The sequence below is a fragment of the Leptodactylus fuscus genome, chromosome 3 (genome assembly GCF_031893055.1).
Source record: "Leptodactylus fuscus isolate aLepFus1 chromosome 3, aLepFus1.hap2, whole genome shotgun sequence".
Classification (NCBI taxonomy): Eukaryota; Metazoa; Chordata; class Amphibia; order Anura; family Leptodactylidae; genus Leptodactylus; species Leptodactylus fuscus.
Window position 1 is genome coordinate 243,079,685 of NC_134267.1, and position 13,726 is coordinate 243,093,410.

A 13,726-nucleotide genomic window follows, 5' to 3' on the forward strand; every position below is an offset into this window, starting at 1 on the left:
ACCAGCAATGAGTTTCTTACAAGGCTCTGCTGGAATCTTAGACCCTTCTTCTTTGGCAAACTGCTCCAGGTCCCCCCTGAGATGTGAAGGGGGCCTTCTCCAAACTGCCACCAAGAGATCTCTCCTCCTCCCCCACAGGTGTTCTATGGGATTCAGGGCTGGACTCATTGCTGCCACTTTACAAGTCTCCAGGGCTTTCTCTCACCACCATTTTCTAGTGCTGACCTGAAGTGTGTTTTGGGTCCTTGTCCTGCTGGAAGAGCCCTGACCTCTGGGGGAGACCCCGCTTTCTCACACTGGGCCCTACATGATGCTGCACAATGTGTTGGTCGTCTTCAGACTTCATAATGCCATGTACACGGTCAAGCAGTCCAGTGCCAGAGGCAGCAAAGCAACCCCAAACCATCAGGGACCTCCGTCATGTCTGACTGTAGGGGGCGTCTTCTTCTCTTTGAAGGCCTCTTTCTTCCCTGTAATCTCTATGTTGAGGCCTTTTCCTACTTTTGTCTCCTCTGACCAGAGAACATTCTTCCAGAACAGTTTTGGCTTTCTCAGGTAAGTTTTGGCAAACTCCAGCCTGGCTTCTGTCTGTGGGTAAGAAGTGGGGTCTTCCTGGGTCTCCTACCATACAGTCCCTTCTCATTCAGACGCTGACGCTGGATAGTACGGGGTGACACTGTTGTGCCCTCGGACTGCAGGGCAGCTTGGACTTGTTTGGATGTTAGTCGCGGTTCTTTATCCGCCATCCGCACAATCTTGCGGTGAAATCTCAGGTCAATGTTTCTTCTCCGTCTACATCTAGGGAGGTTAGCCACAGTGCCATGGGCTTTACACTTCTGGATGACACTGCGCACGGTAGACACAGGAACATTCAGGGCTTTGGAGATGGACTTGTAGCCTTGAGATTGCTCAGGCTTCCTCACAATTTTGCTTCTCAAGTCCTCAGACAGTTCTTTGGTCTTCTTTCTTTTCTCCATGCACAATGTGGTCACACAAGGACACAGGACAGAGGTGGAGTCAACTGTAATCCATTTCAACTGGCTGCAAGTGTGATTTAGTTATTGCCACCACCTGTTAGGTGCCTCAGGTAAGTAACAGGTGCTTGTAATTACACAAATTACAGAAGCATCACATGATTTTTCAAACAGTGCCAATACTTCTGTCCACCCCCTTTTTTGTTTGGTGTGGAATTATATCCAATTTGGCTTTTTGACAATTCTTTTTGTGGTTTTCCATTGAAGACAAATTAAATGAAGAAAATACCAAAGAATTTGTGATTGCAATCATTATCTGGAAGAACACGAGGATTATCTGACAGAACTGCAGGGGGGCCAATACTTTAGGCCAACACTGTACACCTGTATAATACTCTTATATGACTATATACACCTGTATAATACTCTTATATACCTATATACACCTGTATAATACTCTTATATAACTATATACACCTGTATAATACTCCTATATCCTGTTATATACACCTGTATTATACTCCTATATACTGTGATATACACCTGTATTATACTCCTATATCCTGTTATATACACCTGTATTATACTCCTATATACTGTGATATACACCTGTATTATACTCCTATATACTGCTATATACACCTGTATTATACTCCTATATACTGTGATATACACCTGTATTATACTCCTATATACTGCTATATACACCTGTATTATACTCCTATATACTGTTATATACACCTGTATTATACTCCTATATACACCTGTATTATACTCCTATATACTGTTATATACACCTGTATTATACTCCTATATACTGCTATATACACCTGTATTATACTCCTATATACTGTTATATACACCTGTATTATACTCCTATATACTGTGATATACACCTGTATTATACTCCTATATACTGCTATATACACCTGTATTATACTCCTATATACACCTGTATTATACTCCTATATACTGTTATATACACCTGTATTATACTCCTATATACTGCTATATACACCTGTATTATACTCCTATATACTGTGATATACACCTGTATTATACTCCTATATACTGTTATATACACCTGTATTATACTCCTATATACTGCGATATACACCTGTATTATACTCCTATATACTGTGATATACACCTGTATTATACTCCTATACACTCACAGCTACCCTCCCCACCTCTCCTCCTCTTCTCTGGGGCTGCCCCTTCTGTTTTCCCCTTCAGTCCCTCTGTATATTAGAGATTACAGGGGTCTGTCACGATATGTTCTGTAATACCACTGCCGCCATGTTTCCGTAGTACATCCCCCATGATGTTGATGACGTGGACTCCGGTAACATGGCGCTACAGTGCAGACATCCTGCAGATCGCTGACGTGTCAGTGTAAACGTTTGGTGGGCGTGGCTAAGCAAATTGTTGCTGAGTAGTAGACTAACGAGAGGAGATTATTGCGCAGGCGCTTTGCTCATGTTTCGCTCCTACTGAGCATGCGTGTTGGTTCAGCCGTGCAGTTCCTGTGTCCGGTGTTAGAGTCTGCAGATCCGTGTACGATGGAGCGTGTGATGTAACCGGATCGGTGAGAGGAGGAGCTAGTGAGAGCACGGGGGCGAACCGGGGTAGGGGAGGGCAACGTATTGGCTGTATGTCACCGAGGGGAGGCTCCTACTGCAGGTGCTGGGGGTAGTGTCATGTTATAGGGGCTCATCGGCTGGTCTGTGGGGTGTATTGGGGGGGGGGAGGCTCCTTCTGCAGGTGTTGGGGGTAGTGATATATTAGGGGGGTCCTCTGTCACCTCTATGGGGTGTATTTGGGGGGGGGGGGAGGCTCCTTCTGCAGGTGTTGGGGGTAGTGATATATTAGGGGGGTCCTCTGTCACCTCTATGGGGTGTATTTGGGGGGGGGGGAGGCTCCTTCTGCAGGTGTTGGGGGTAGTGATATATTAGGGGGGTCCTCTGTCACCTCTATGGGGTGTATTTGGGGGGGAGGCTCCTTCTGTAGGTGTTGGGGGTAGTGATATATTAGGGGGTCCTCGGTCACCTCTATGGGGTGTATTTGGGGGTGGGAGGCTCCTTCTGCAGGTGTTGGGGGTAGTGATATATTAGGGGGTCCTCGGTCACCTCTATGGGGTGTATTTGCGGGGGGGGGAGGCTCCTTCTGCAGGTGTTGGGGTTAGTGATATATTAGGGGGGTCCTCAGTCACCTCTATGGGGTGTATTTGGGGGTGGAGGCTCCTTTAGCAGGTGTGGGGGGTTAGTGATATATTAGGGGGGTCCTCAGTCACCTCTGTGGGGTGTATTTGGGGGGGGAGGCTCCTTCAGCAGGTGTTGGGGGTTAGTGATATATTAGGGGGGTCCTCGGTCACTTCTATGGGGTGTATTTGGGGGGGAGACTCCTTCTGCAGGTGTGGGGGGTTAGTGATATATTAGGGGGGTCCTCGGTCACTTCTATGGGGTGTATTTGGGGGGGGAGGCTCCTTCTGCAGGTGTGGGGAGTTAGTGATATATTAGGGGGGTCCTCGGTCACCTCTGTGGGGTGTATTTGGGGGGGTGGGAGGCTCCTTCAGCAGGTGTTGGGGGTTAGTGATATATTAGGGGGGTCCTCGGTCACTTCTATGGGGTGTATTTGGGGGGGGAGGCTCCTTCTGCAGGTGTTGGGGGTTAGTGTTTTATTAGGGGGGTCCTCAGTCACCTCTATATTTGGGGGGGAGACTCCTTCTGCAGGTGTTGGGATTAGTTATATATTAGGGGGTCCTCGGTCACCTCTATGGGGTGTATTTGGGGGGGAGGCTCCTTCTGCAGGTGTGGGGAGTTAGTGATATATTAGGGGGGTCCTCAGTCACCTCTATGGGGTGTATTTGGGGGGGTGGGAGGCTCCTTCTGCAGGTGTTGGGGGTTAGTGTTTTATCAGGGGGGTCCTCAGTCACCTCTATATTTGGGGGTGGGAGGCTCCTTCTGCAGGTGTGGGGGGTTAGTGATATATTAGGGGGGTCCTCGGTCACTTCTATGGGGTGTATTTGGGGAGGTGGGAGACTCCTTCTGCTGGTGTTGGGATTAGTTATATATTAGGGGGTCCTCGGTCACCTCTATGGGGTGTATTTGGGGGGGAGGCTCCTTCTGCAGGTGTTGGGGGTTAATGATATATTAGGGGGTCCTCGGTCACCTCTATGGGGTGTATTTGGGGGGGTGGGAGGCTCCTTCTGCAGGTGTTGGGGGTTAGTGTTATATTAGGGGGGTCCTCGGTCACCTCTATATTTGGGGGTGGGAGGCTCCTTCTGCAGGTGTGAGGGGTTAGTGATATATTAGGGGGGTCCTCGGTCACCTCTGTGGGGTATATTTGGGGGGGAGGCTCCTTCTGCAGGTGTTGGGGGTAGTGATATATTAGGGGGGTCCTCAGTCACCTCTGTGGGGTGTATTTGGGGGGTGGGAGGCTCCTTCTGCAGGTGTGGGGGGTTAGTGATATATTAGGGGGGTCCTCGGTCACCTCTATGGGGTGTATTTGGAGGGGGGAGGCTCCTTCTGCAGGTGTTGGGGGTAGTGATATATTAGGGGGGTCCTCAGTCACCTCTGTGGGGTGTATTTGGGGGGGGAGGCTCCTTCTGCAGGTGTTGGGGGTAGTGATATATTAGGGGGGTCCTCTGTCACCTCTATGGGGTGTATTTGGGGGGGAGGCTCCTTCTGCAGGTGTTGGGGGTAGTGATATATTAGGGGGGTCCTCAGTCACCTCTATGGGGTGTATTTGGGGGGGGAGGCTCCTTCTGCAGGTGTTGGGGGTAGTGATATATTAGGGGGGTCCTCAGTCACCTCTGTGGGGTTTTGGGCTGATTTGTCTCCGCTCAGCCATTCTTGTATTTGTTTCGCTCTCAGGATCTGTACGTAATCGCCGCTGTCCGCCATCTTGCCGCCGTTTACCGTAGTGTTGTGTTTTACAGTAGAGAACCTCTGTGAGGATGGGAAGACGCCGGCACCCCGACCTCTACAGCGCCCCCTTCCCCCTCTACACTGTGCGCTTTCACCGGGACACAGGGACGGTAGTTACTGGTGGTGGGGGCGGAGCCTCTAAGACTGGCATCAAGAATGCGCTGGTAAGTGTGCACTGCCCCGCCCCTGGTACAGTAAAGCCCCGCCCCTATCTGTACTGACATCACTGTTCTCCTCCCAGCACTTCCTGCGACTGGAGCGGATCTCTGGTCAGATCGCCGCCTCACTACTCCACGCCCATGACACTGAGACCAGGGCCACCATGAGCCTGGCGGTCACCGGGGACACCCTCGCTGCCGGCCAGGATGCCTCCTGCCATATCATCCGCTACCAGCAACACCAGAAGGATGGGCACAATGACGAGACAGGTGACTAACCCCCTGCTAATGAGTGTTACCCCCGCACCACCTCCTGCCCTCCACGTCACCTGCCCCGGCCCATCCCCTGCCCTCCACGTCACCTGCCCCTGGCCACCTCCTGCCTTCCACGTCACCTGCCCCTGGCCATCCCTTGCCCTCCACGTCACCTGCCCCTGGCCATCCCCTGCCCTCCACGTCACCTGCCCCGGGCCATCCCCTGTTCTCCACTTCACTTGCTCCGGCCCATCCTCTGCCCTCCACGTCACCTACCACGGCCATCCCTGCCCTCCACGTCACTTGCCCCGGCCCATCTCCTGACCTCCACGTCACTTGCCCCGGGACATCCCCTGTTCTCCACATTACTTGCCCCGGCCCATCCCACTGCCCCGGCCCATTCCCTGCCCTCCACTTCACCTACCATGGCCCATCCCCTGCCCTCCACGTCACCTCTCCCTGGCCACCTCCTGCCTTCCACATCACCTGCCCCAGCCCATCCCCTGTCCCTGGCCACCTCCTCTCCTCCACGTCACCTGCCCCGGCCCATCCCCTGCCCTCCACGTCACCTCTCCCTGGCCACCTCCTGCCTTCCACGTCACCTGCCCCGGGCCATCCCCTGTTCTCCACTTCACTTGCTCTGGCCCATCCTCTGCCCTCCACGTCACCTACCACGGCCCATCCCTGCCCTCCACGTCACTTGCCCCAGTCCATCCCCTGTTCTCCACATTACTTGCCCCGGCCCATCCCACTGCCCCGGCCCATTCCCTGCCCTCCACTTCACCTACCATGGCCCATCCCCTGCCCTCCACGTCACCTCTCCCTGGCCACCTCCTGCCTTCCACATCACCTGCCCCAGCCCATCCCCTGTCCCTGGCCACCTCCTGCCCTCCACGTCACCTGCCCCGGCCCATCCCCTGCCCTCCACGTCACCTCTCCCTGGCCACCTCCTGCCTTCCACGTCACCTGCCCCGGGCCATCCCCTGTTCTCCACTTCACTTGCTCTGGCCCATCCTCTGCCCTCCACGTCACCTACCACGGCCCATCCCTGCCCTCCACGTCACTTGCCCCGGTCCATCCCCTGACCTCCACGTCACTTGCCCCGGGACATCCCCTGTTCTTTACGTTACTTGCCCCGGCCCATCCCACTGCCCCGGCCCATCCCCTGCCCTCCACGTCACCTGCCCTGTGCCACCTCCTGCCTTCCACATCACCTGCCCCGGCCAATCCCCTGTCCCTGGCCACTTCCTGCCTTCCACGTCACCTTCTCCGGGCCATCCCCTGCCCTCCACGTCACTTGCTCCGGCCCATCCTCTGCCCTCCACGTCACCTACCACGGCCCATCCCTGCCCTCCACATCACTTGCCCCGGCCCATCCCACTGCCCCGGCCCATCCCCTGCCCTCCACGTCACCTGCCCTGTGCCACCTCCTGCCTTCCACATCACCTGCCCCGGCCAATCCCCTGTCCCTGGCCACTTCCTGCCTTCCACGTCACCTACCACGGCCCATCACCTGCCCTGTGTCATCCCCTCCACGTTTGTTAGTTCCCTCAGTTGTTACTGGTGTAGTCCGGAGTAGGGGACTATTATTTTTTCCTCTATTTTCTGATCTTAGGTAACAATGATCGGGGATCAAGGAAGAGGAAACCGTCTAAGACGACCTCAGAAGGCTCAGAGGGAGGGACCAAGAATGAGACCCCAGAGATCTCCCTGCAGCCGGTGACCGTGGTACAGACCGACTTCAGTTCTGATAATCTACAGAAGGCTGTGTGCTTTAATGTGGACTCTACCAAGCTGCTGACAGGGGGAGCTGACGGGTGTGTGCGAGTGTGGGAGGTAGGTACTCCATCATATTGGGGGGCGGGGGATCTCCCCACTTGTCTGCTGAGTCCAAAGTGTAACAGAGTACCTGGACGGGGAGGAGAGAGGTGCCTGAAGGAGGCCAGGAGGTGTCTAGAGGGGGATCTTAGGACATAGGTGGTTTGGGAGAACAGAGGTGGGGGGTGGGGGCAGAGGTGCCTGGAAGAGACCAAAGGGTCTGGGGACTAAGGGGAGTGCTAGTTACTTACTCCCTTCTACATCTGCATACCTGGTCCACTTCTGCTTGCGTGTGTATGGGCAGGCTGGGTGGAATAGCTGTCTGCCAGTCAATGATGGTGGTGGGGCGGAGAAGGGGCCGGGCCGTGCCTTCATTCTTTTAATAAGTGGGGCCCCTGCAGGGTCCCCAGGGTAGGTGGAGTTCTCGCTTCTCGCTCCCATCTCTTCTTCCCTTTCTTGTAGTTTCCGGCTATGAAGAAGATTTACGATTTCAAAGGGCATGAAGGAGAAATCGAGGACATCACTGTCAGCCCTGACAATAAGGTAATGGGGCAGATGGGGGCGCTACTCATCTAGGAGTGGGGGCGGTATCTGTATGAAAGGGATTTGGGGCTGTGCTCATCATCTAAATAGGAAATTATGGGAGGGGGGTCATCATGTAGGAGTGAGATTAGGGCGAGCAGGTGGTGGAGGTCATGGGCGCTCATCAACTAGGAATGTTGGTGGTCACTGGTTTTAGGGATGGTCATTGATGGTCATGTGTCCGCTGCAGGTGGTCACGGTCGGGCAGGATTTCCGCTGCTGTGTCTGGGAGTCCGACCAACTTTTGTCTGAGCTGAGCTGGAATGAAAATCTGCCCAACATCCCGGACAAAATGTATAGATACCGCGCCTGCAGGTGAGATAGGAGGCGGCTGCTCGGTGGAGGGGGAGGGTAGATGTCTCTTGTCGGCGGAGTCACTATATGAGCCATGACTGTATATCTCCAGGTTCGGGAAGGTTCTGGATCAGAAGAAAAGTCTCCGTCTCTACACAGTGCAGATCCCTCATAAAAGAGAGCGCCGTCCCCCTCCGTGTTATGTCACCAAGTGGGACGGACTAAGCTTCCTGCCGCTCCTCACAGAGCCGTGTGGTAATGAGGTCATCTCCTGCCTGGCAGTAAGGTGAGGACCCCACATGTTGTACTGATGGCCCCTCCCCTGCACAACTTGTCATTTCCTGTTGATGGCCCCTCCCCTGCATAGCTTGTCATTTCCTCTTGATGGCCCCTCCCCTGCACAGCTTGTCACTTTCTGTTGATGGCCCCTCCCCTGCATAGCTTGTCATTTCCTCTTGATGGCCCCTCCCCTGCACAGCTTGTCACTTTCTGTTGATGGCTCCTCCCCTGCACAGCTTGTCATTTCCTGTTGATGCCCCTCCCCCACACATCCTGTCTCTTACTGTTACTGATGGCCCCTCCCCCATGTGATATTTCTCACTATTCCCCATTTTGTCGTTGCAGTGATTGCGGCACGTTCCTGGGTCTTGGCTCCGTCACTGGATCTGTCGCCATCTACATTTCTTTTTCTCTTCAGGTTTGTGCTGCCGTGCTGTAGTGGGACATTGGGGGCCCCTGGGGGGGGTCAGGTTTGATGTTCCTGTCTTTCCAGAGTTCCTCCACTGGGGGCATTATTGCACATAAAGCTACATAATTTCGACTTATAATTTACTAACTTGGTGGGATAACTTAAGGAGGACCCTTCACCAGCTCCTTTAATAGGTGCCGCTCCACTGATTCCTTCACAGTTAGATTTTTATCTCTAGCCCCCGCCATTCCTGAGTAATCCCTGTTAGTTTCAGTAAGTAGGGCTGTCTGTCAGGTGGGCGGTCTCTGTATTTCTGTTGTAGCTCAGAACCGCCCACCTGACAGTACAGAACATAGTTGTGCTGACGCTAGCAGAAAGGATTACTCAGTAATGGTGGGGACTAGAGAGAAAATGCCAGCTGGGCCAAAATCAGTGGAGAGGAGCCTATTAAGTAGTGGAGGTGAGAGCGCCTCTTTAATTTAATGTTGTGTTATCTGCCAGGCATAAGTGGATCATCTTCTTCCTCCTCACTTCTTCTTTCATCCTTTTTCTCTTACTTCTCCACGTTCTTTCTCCTTTTTCCTTCCATCTGCTCGTCTTCCTCTTCCGTCTGCTCATCCTCCTCTTCCGTCTGCTCATCCTCCTCTTCCGTCTGCTCATCCTCCTCTTCCGTCTGCTCATCCTCCTCTTCCGTCTGCTCATCCTCCTCTTCCGTCTGCTCATCCTCCTCTTCCGTCTGCTCATCCTCCTCTTCCGTATGCTCATCCTCCTCTTCCGTATCCTCCTCTTCCGTCTTCTCTTCCGTCTGCTCTTCCGTCTCCTCTCCCTCCTCTTCTGTCTGCTCCTCTCCCGTCTGCTCGTCCTCCTCTTCCGTCTGCTCGTCCTCCTCTTCCGTCTGCTCGTCCTCCCCTTCTTCCGTCTGCTCGTCCTCCCCTTCTTCCGTCTGCTCGTCCTCCCCTTCTTCCGTCTGCTCGTCCTCCCCTTCTTCCGTCTGCTCGTCCTCCCCTTCTTCCGTCTGCTCGTCCTCCCCTTCTTCCGTCTGCTCGTCCTCCCCTTCTTCCGTCTGCTCGTCCTCCCCTTCTTCCGTCTGCTCGTCCTCCCCTTCTTCCGTCTGCTCGTCCTCCCCTTCTTCCGTCTGCTCGTCCTCCCCTTCTTCCGTCTGCTCGTCCTCCCCTTCTTCCGTCTGCTCGTCCTCCCCTTCTTCCGTCTGCTCGTCCTCCCCTTCTTCCGTCTGCTCGTCCTCCCCTTCTTCCGTCTGCTCGTCCTCCCCTTCTTCCGTCTGCTCGTCCTCCCCTTCTTCCGTCTGCTCGTCCTCCCCTTCTTCCGTCTGCTCGTCCTCCCCTTCTTCCGTCTGCTCGTCCTCCCCTTCTTCCGTCTGCTCGTCCTCCCCTTCTTCCGTCTGCTCGTCCTCCCCTTCTTCCGTCTGCTCGTCCTCCCCTTCTTCCGTCTGCTCGTCCTCCCCTTCTTCCGTCTGCTCGTCCTCCCCTTCTTCCGTCTGCTCGTCCTCCCCTTCTTCCGTCTGCTCGTCCTCCCCTTCTTCCGTCTGCTCGTCCTCCCCTTCTTCCGTCTGCTCGTCCTCCCCTTCTTCCGTCTGCTCGTCCTCCCCTTCTTCCGTCTGCTCGTCCTCCCCTTCTTCCGTCTGCTCGTCCTCCCCTTCTTCCGTCTGCTCGTCCTCCCCTTCTTCCGTCTGCTCGTCCTCCTCTTCCGTCTCCTCTTCCGTCTGCTCGTCCTCCTCTTCCGTCTCCTCTTCCGTCTGCTCGTCCTCCTCTTCCGTCTCCTCTTCCGTCTGCTCGTCCTCCTCTTCCGTCTCCTCTTCCGTCTGCTCGTCCTCCTCTTCCGTCTCCTCTTCCGTCTGCTCGTCCTCCTCTTCCGTCTCCTCTTCCGTCTGCTCGTCCTCCTCTTCCGTCTCCTCTTCCGTCTGCTCGTCCTCCTCTTCCGTCTCCTCTTCCGTCTGCTCGTCCTCCTCTTCCGTCTCCTCTTCCGTCTGCTCGTCCTCCTCTTCCGTCTCCTCTTCCGTCTGCTCGTCCTCCTCTTCCGTCTCCTCTTCCGTCTGCTCGTCCTCCTCTTCCGTCTCCTCTTCCGTCTGCTCGTCCTCCTCTTCCGTCTCCTCTTCCGTCTGCTCGTCCTCCTCTTCCGTCTCCTCTTCCGTCTGCTCGTCCTCCTCTTCCGTCTCCTCTTCCGTCTGCTCGTCCTCCTCTTCCGTCTGCTCGTCCTCCTCTTCCGTCTGCTCGTCCTCCTCTTCCGTCTGCTCGTCCTCCTCTTCCGTCTGCTCGTCCTCCTCTTCCGTCTGCTCGTCCTCCTCTTCCGTCTGCTCGTCCTCCTCTTCCGTCTGCTCGTCCTCCTCTTCCGTCTGCTCTTCCGTCTCCTCTCCCTCCTCTTCTGTCTGCTCCTCTTCCGTCTGCTCCTCTTCCATCTGCTCATCCTCCTCTTCTGTCTGCTCCTCTTCCGTCTGCTCGTCCTCCTCTCCCTCCTCTTCCGTCTCCTCCTCTTCCGTCTCCTCCTCTTCCGTCTGCTCGTCCTCCCCTTCTTCCGTCTGCTCGTCCTCCCCTTCTTCCGTCTGCTCGTCCTCCCCTTCTTCCGTCTGCTCGTCCTCCCCTTCTTCCGTCTGCTCGTCCTCCCCTTCTTCCGTCTGCTCGTCCTCCCCTTCTTCCGTCTGCTCGTCCTCCCCTTCTTCCGTCTGCTCGTCCTCCCCTTCTTCCGTCTGCTCGTCCTCCCCTTCTTCCGTCTGCTCGTCCTCCCCTTCTTCCGTCTGCTCGTCCTCCTCTCCCCCTTCTTCCGTCTGCTCGTCCTCCTCTCCCTCCTCTTCCGTCTGCTCGTCCTCCTCTCCCTCCTCTTCCGTCTGCTCGTCCTCCTCTCCCTCCTCTTCCGTCTGCTCGTCCTCCTCTCCCTCCTCTTCCGTCTGCTCGTCCTCCTCCTCCTCATCCTCTCTTTGATCTTTCTCTCTACAGAAGTTGTACTACGTGCAGGAAGCTCACGGCATTGTGGTCACAGACTTGGCTTTCTTTCCGGATACGAAGCAAGGACTGGCTCTACGCGGTGATAACGAGGCGGCCATGCTGAGCGTGGCAGTGGACAGCCGCTGTAAACTACACGTGCTGCCCCACAGACGTAGGTGTCCTCTCACCAGCTGTATGAAGAGTCTTGGGGGATCTTGAGGGCTGTAGGAGGTCACCGGGCTATAATAACAATGATCCAGAATACGGGACTCAGTTTCGCTGTTACCGGGTCATTGTATGTGGCTCGTAGATTCAGCTCTGGGGTAGATACAATGTTATAGGCTCCTCGAGTCTTCTAGAAACTTCGTGGCCATTTTCCAGATCTCTGCTTGCTGTGAGTGAATGGAAACCTCCTTCTCTACATCTAGAGACAGAAAAGATTTCTAACCTCGTCCTGCGCACACAGATGAGGACTTGTTACCGTGTATCGCCACCACTCCCCTGTCCCTGACACCTGGTTTATTACAAAGAGGATACATTGTAGCAAACCCTCAGCTGTGTGAGCAGGACAGGAGGAGGTTTCTGTTTCGAGTGCGTTCACACCACCATTTAGTCTGTTCTGTTCCATCATGGAACAAGAAGAAGGGACAATAAAAATGGTTCATCTAATGTGGGACAGGAACAGATCCTGAGGGACCCCATTGACTATAATGAAGTCCTTCGAGTCACTGTTGTGTTTTTCCTGATTTTCTGAAATTTTGGACAAAATCCAGAGTCTGGCAGTCTCTGGGCCAAACGGACACCAGCGAAGTGAGAATATGGCCTTATATAACTGTGATGAAGCTTTATAAGCAGAAGTGTATGGTGATGTAGTCAGTGACTCCTCTTCTGACCTCCCCTTTGTTTTCCCTTTAAGGCACCTACCCCGTATGGCTGCTGTTCCTTCTGTGCGCGCTGATGGTGGTCGGAGCCATCCTTCTGCTCCAATACACATTTCCAGACTTCTTCTAGAGGCTTCGGTAGAGATCCTGTGACAGAACAAGACCTGGAACCCCGGTTGTGTTGAGGGCAGGGAGGTCTCCATGATGTGGTGACTCCTCGCTGGTCACACACTTATCTACGTGTGACTTGGATAAGATCCTTTCACGTTTTGCTCGTCGCCCTCCTCCACATTCCACGTCTTCTGCTCCCTGGAGATTTGTAGACATTGAACTGATGATGAAATGTGACGGTCGACTGTGAAGAGCCGACTTTTTATCTGGCCGGTGGTGGACTTGTCGGCAGTGATGTCACCTTCTGTAAACTCATGAGCTCTGGTCCATGGTGGTGGTTGTCCTATCTATGGACCATACAGGCCTATGTCAGCAACCTCTGTACGACGAGCCAACCCTGCACGTTATCTGGTCCATGGTGGTGGTTGCCCTGTCTATGGACCACACTGAGAGCGAGATTGTCTACTATGACTTGTAGAAGCCGCACAGGCCCTGCCATAATGGAGAAGACTCTGCAAGTGTGGCAATCACTTACGCTGCTAAATCCTGAGCCCGAGATCCACCAATAAAGGGGGATTTTATACCTAATGTTTTGTCAGTTCTTGGGAGTCTCCTGTTATCTGGTCACACCATGGGCCGTATCGATGAAGGCGCCTCGCCTGAAGGCTACAACACAGATATACTGGTGGTGCCTCGACTGACTTCTAGCCGTGCCCCATTGACTGAAGCATGGTGGTCTGTATAGGAATCTGGACTATAGAGATTTTATCAAATTTTATGAAGTTTATTATTAATATTCTCCACAATCCACATTCTCCCCGAGCAGCAGGAAGAAACAACCATCTCAACGTGACCAAAGATCCACCACAACCCAATAACCCGACAGCCGCCTTTACGCAGTGACTTCTTCCCTCCAGAGCGGCTCCCGGCCTATGAATAAACCTCTGGACACGGCGACTTCTTTCTTGTATTTTATCTTATTTGCAATCTCTGAGTGTCCCGATAAGCCGAGACCTTGGACTGATAGAAGTGACCGATGCGAAGCTCTCAGACCTCAATGTGCAGTGATAGAGAGGGGTCCGTGCACAGATGCGATAAAG

At 54.0% G+C, this 13,726-nt stretch overlaps 1 protein-coding gene across 4 annotated transcripts; it reads left to right on the forward strand.

Annotated features, from left to right (window-relative positions):
* Positions 1 to 2,474: 2,474 nt before the first annotated feature.
* PREB (prolactin regulatory element binding) lies at positions 2,475 to 13,583 on the forward strand. Of its 4 annotated transcripts, none has more exons than XM_075269390.1 (10): positions 2,475 to 2,562; positions 4,915 to 5,067; positions 5,145 to 5,331; positions 6,932 to 7,152; positions 7,597 to 7,677; positions 7,907 to 8,031; positions 8,123 to 8,296; positions 8,635 to 8,707; positions 11,647 to 11,806; positions 12,551 to 13,583. In XM_075269390.1, the coding sequence occupies exons 2-10, from the start codon at positions 4,933 to 4,935 to the stop codon at positions 12,643 to 12,645; spliced, it is 1,251 nt and encodes a 416-aa protein (XP_075125491.1). In that variant the 5' UTR covers positions 2,475 to 2,562; positions 4,915 to 4,932; the 3' UTR covers positions 12,646 to 13,583. The 4 variants fall into 4 exon arrangements, with proteins under 4 accessions (XP_075125491.1, XP_075125494.1, XP_075125492.1 ...); XM_075269393.1 differs by having other exon boundaries at positions 2,497 to 2,562; positions 4,918 to 5,067; XM_075269391.1 differs by having other exon boundaries at positions 2,506 to 2,578.
* The last annotated feature ends 143 nt before the right edge of the window (positions 13,584 to 13,726 follow it).